The sequence below is a fragment of the Talaromyces marneffei genome, chromosome 1 (genome assembly GCF_009556855.1).
Source record: "Talaromyces marneffei chromosome 1, complete sequence".
Lineage (NCBI taxonomy): Eukaryota > Fungi > Ascomycota > Eurotiomycetes > Eurotiales > Trichocomaceae > Talaromyces > Talaromyces marneffei.
The window spans coordinates 6,296,966-6,301,197 of record NC_072348.1 but is presented as its reverse complement, the minus strand read 5'-3'; the positions used below and the strand labels follow the sequence as shown (position 1 = coordinate 6,301,197).

Below are 4,232 nucleotides of genomic sequence, written 5' to 3'. Positions count from 1 at the left end.
TATGCGAGTGTGAGACGTCTTATTTTCAAATATTAAAAGTACCACCAACACTCTCTCATCGCGAGCCAAACTCCTATATCAAGCCCACACAGATGCTAAAACATGCCAACCCAATGCCTCTCAGGGAGACGTCTATAAGATTGATTCTGCTCATGCGCCAGGTTGTATGCATGCGTCCAATGATGTATAAGCCCGATAGAAAATTCTCTAACTCCAGCACCAAATCTCAATAATTCAAAACCACCTATATGGCCACAAATCCACTTATGATACATTGTAGAAACGTTCGCTCAAAGAGCAAAAGTTTGTTTGCCTCACGACTTGTACCGTGATCCTTGGCGGCTCAAAGGCTTCGCTTGTTTACTAGCCGCCTTCAGCTCTTTGGGCTCGTCTGTGGCCCTCTTTGCACGCTTCGTAGGGCGAGCTGCGTCGACATGAAGGTGTCCGTTCTCATTCACCGCTGTCGTATTCTTCCACTTGAGGCATCGGTGTTTTCCGTCGTCAACATAGGTCTTTGTTCTGGTGGACATGCGCTTAGCCGGGATTTCTTCAGACTCTGCTCTCTCTGCAGTCTGTGTCAAATATTCACGGCGGTATTCCATATGCTTCTCGATAATCTTTTTCTGATTTGAGAGTTCCTTCTTCAGCCTCATCTCCCGGAAGCCGCGCGGATCAAGCCACTTGATCAACTCATCTAATTGATCAGGTTCATCGTAGAATGCCCAGTGTAGAGCATCCGGGAGACTTGTTCCTCCCTCATCACGAGTTTTGCGTTCAACTGGACTGACTCGATGCTCCTTGACATATATCTTTTTGATGCTTTCTGGCAGTTCCAAGAATCCCTCGCGTTCCATATCATCAGGCCCTTGAACCCACAATCGACCATTTGCATACTTTGCATCGGCGGTAGAGCTGTTCGGTAGACCTTCATAGGGCATACCGTTGCGCTCAAACCACCAATATCGATTGCAAAAGCGATCTTTGCCCAGACATCTTGTTCTTGGACAATCTGCCTCGCGGAGATCATTATCAATCACAGCAATCTCGTCTTCCAACCCTGCAATTTTGGTTTCCACCTCGTCGATCTTTTTCAATATCCTTTGGTATTGCTTAGATCCCTTTGGCTGCTTCGCCAACTGCTCTCTTCGTTCTTTCTCGGCTTCTCGTCGTCGTTTGCGCTCTAAAATACGATCCATTCCTCCACGGAGCGATGGGCCACGGGGATTGTCGTCCTCCGTATCCATGATGTCGTCAGTATCCACATCATCCTCGGATTTCGTAATTAACATAGAGTCTTGATTCTCGTCATCTAACAACTTCTCCTTTCCGGCCTTGTCAATTTCCTTCTCTTTCTCTTCCTTTTCTGGCTCAGGTTCGTGCTCTTTCCTCTCGGCATGAAGCTTCTTCAACTCCTCTTGGCTAAAAAGCGATATTAATCAGCATGAGTCATCTAGTTTGATGATCATGTACTTACAGTAATTTCCGAGCTCGTTGGTGCTCAATTTTCTCCTTTCGGAACTCTGTCATCTGATTGCTACATTCTTCCAGGTAATTTCTGATCGCCTTAGTTTCCAGACTAAGCATGCAGATTATCTGTAGGGCACGGATGCGAAGGTTGACGTCGAGAGTCAAGTATTGCTGGCTAACACTCTCTTGTGTCGGTTTGATGTCCACGGGTGTAAGATGTTTCAATATTTCCTCACAAATCGCTTGCATCTTTGGTCGTACAGACAGTTGATTGAGGAGCCCGGCCATGATCAACTCCCATCCACCATGGCGAAAATCGCGTTTCCGCAATTTGTCAATCCAATCGTACTCCTCGAATAACGACGCTGCCCGATGAATCAGAGGTTGTCCCGGGTCCGCTCCATTACTAGTTTCAAGATGTGATTGTAGATTAGCAGCCTCGGCCTTAGCCAGGCTACTTCTTGTGGTCATTCGAGTGACAACTGGCTCGGGTTCAGGAGTAGGCTCTTCCTCCTCCTCTTCAGATCCCGATTCATCGGAAGAATCATGTGGTAAGTCAGGCAGCGATACTTGAATTGCTCCATCGTCATCGTTTGCTGCCTTGACTAGCTTCTTTAGAACTGCACAATGGACCTCAACGAACAACTCGCACGTCACGTCCTCTGAAGAAAATCGCATAGCTTCCACAAAATCATCGAAAGTGAAAGAATCCAATTGAAAAACTTCGCAATATACATTTAATGTATTCCAGGTTTCGAGGAAATGGCTGACCGATTCGGGTTTGATCTCGTCCTGTAATAGATCGCTGTCGTCCGAAATATCTGCACGAGAATCGACTCCAAAGCTCAACTTCGGTCGAGTTCTGCGGTCGGGATCATACTTAATTTCCAAATCTTCCATTGGGTACTTGGGAGCTTGTTGGGGAGGAGGTGCTGTGTTGATGACAATGGTAGGCGCAACTGGCAGTTTTTTATCGATCTCCACATCCTTGATAGGGCGGTTCACCGTCATACCGTTCTGTTTAGCAACCAGAAAAGATGGGTCACCATTTAGTGAGCGTTGGTATTCTAAAAACTGTTCGGCTTTATTCCTCGCCAGCTCTTGAGGGGTAAGCTTAACTTTCGGAGCGTTGCCGGTAGCTGGTTTGAGCTCAGGCAATTTCTTTGACGAGAAGAATCCGAAATGCCCTTCCTGGTCCGCCTTTTTCATGGCCTTCTTTTCAGCGACACGAGCACCATACTGAAGATGCTTTGGAACTTCGGTCTCAATCTTGTACTCCTCTGCAATAGTCGGCTTGACTAACCAGGGAGCCCCGCTCCATGATTCGCGAGTAGTGTTGTTCTTGATGAAAGCACGAAGCATTTGCTTGGAGAAGGTCTTTCGATCACGGGTGATATGGTCCTGATCAAGGAGGGCTTCTTCGTGCGAGCGGTCGATTCTGATCAAATACCGCGCATATGCCTCCGACTTTACGCCTCCGTCCGGGTAGTATTGTCTTGGAATACTCATTTTGTCTCGAATTATGCCGTGCAAACGGGTATTATCCTCTAACACTGTGGTGACATGCTCTCCGGGGTAGAAATCTTGCTTGAACTCCTAGAATGTATTAGTCTTCGAACCGAATAGCCAAAGGCTCGAGGCTTACTTCGAAAATTTCGTCCACTAATTGCAAAAAAAAAGTAATTAGTCATTGGATCATGTAATGAATCATTTGGAACACGTACCAAGATGATCAACTCTTGAAACAGTTGAAAATTGCACTCTCCTCAAGATGGGCTCCTTCAGAGCATCTGGAAAAGCACTATTGAGCTCTCGAGACTCTGTCGCCTGCTCTAATTGTTAGACCCAGGCCGGAAAGAGGTGGTAGCTTCAGAATTGTATGCGTACTTCACTCTGAAGGGCTTCAAAAAATGTCAAACCCGAGTGCCCAGTTATCTCACAAATGAATCTCCGTTGTTTGTAAAAGTCCATCCTATGCAGAAAGGATTCATAGCTTGTAAAGACCTCGTTGGTCTCGGGGATGACCCAGACCTAATAAGCAACGTATTCAGTATGACTTATCTTTCGGGTATATCCAAGAGGCTATCGTTCGTACCTCTGAGCTATCATCTTCAATTGTCGGCCGGGGAAGGTATTGGACTGGTTTCCTCTTGAATAATACCTGAAAAGCTGGTTATTAGACGTTTCGGATGATGGGAGACCTAAGCAGTTCCTACCATCGTGGTTTACCGCCGGAGGCAACAATAATCTCCCGACATAGATCGGATGTAGCGGCGTGGATCCAAAATTAAGTCCAATTGCGGTTCTATCACGGCCAGATGTTTAGATTTTTGTCTTGCACGAGCGTATGCTCTTCGCAACGCGAAGGAGCTTATCCATACCGATGTACCCGGATTGGAGTATTGACGTACAACTATTGCTCCCCGCACGCGTGCAGAAAACGTGGAACGGATCACTTGAACGAATAGGTATAAGAGGCAAGACGAGAAGCTTTGGTGTTGACTAGAAAGCGCGTTGTGGTTCGGCTGCGAGGCGGGTTCGGTGGGAGCTAGGTAGAGGATGGATAAGGTGGGAGTAAACGCGTTTTCGAAGCGGGGCGCATGCGCATCAAACAGTTGTGCGGAGATGCAGATGTAGGGCTAGAAGGAAGTGGGCGATAAGGTGGTGGTTGTTGATGGAGATGAGGAGGAGGAGGATAATGTTGTTGTTGTGGTTGTGGCTGTGAGTTGAGGGAGGAGAAAGAAGAGAAAAGAAAAAAGCGCCTA

General features: G+C 46.9%; 1 protein-coding gene across 1 annotated transcript; it reads right to left on the bottom strand.

The window, feature by feature from the left end:
• Nucleotides 1-314: 314 nt before the first annotated feature.
• On the bottom strand, nt 315-3,686 carry EYB26_002301 (uncharacterized protein; the record flags this gene model as incomplete). Its single annotated transcript, XM_054261606.1, has 7 exons — nt 315-1,419; nt 1,475-3,063; nt 3,113-3,129; nt 3,192-3,294; nt 3,355-3,498; nt 3,563-3,628; nt 3,684-3,686. The coding sequence occupies 7 exons, from the start codon at nt 3,684-3,686 to the stop codon at nt 315-317; spliced, it is 3,027 nt and encodes a 1,008-aa protein (XP_054117581.1).
• Between the last annotated feature and the right edge of the window lie 546 nt (nt 3,687-4,232).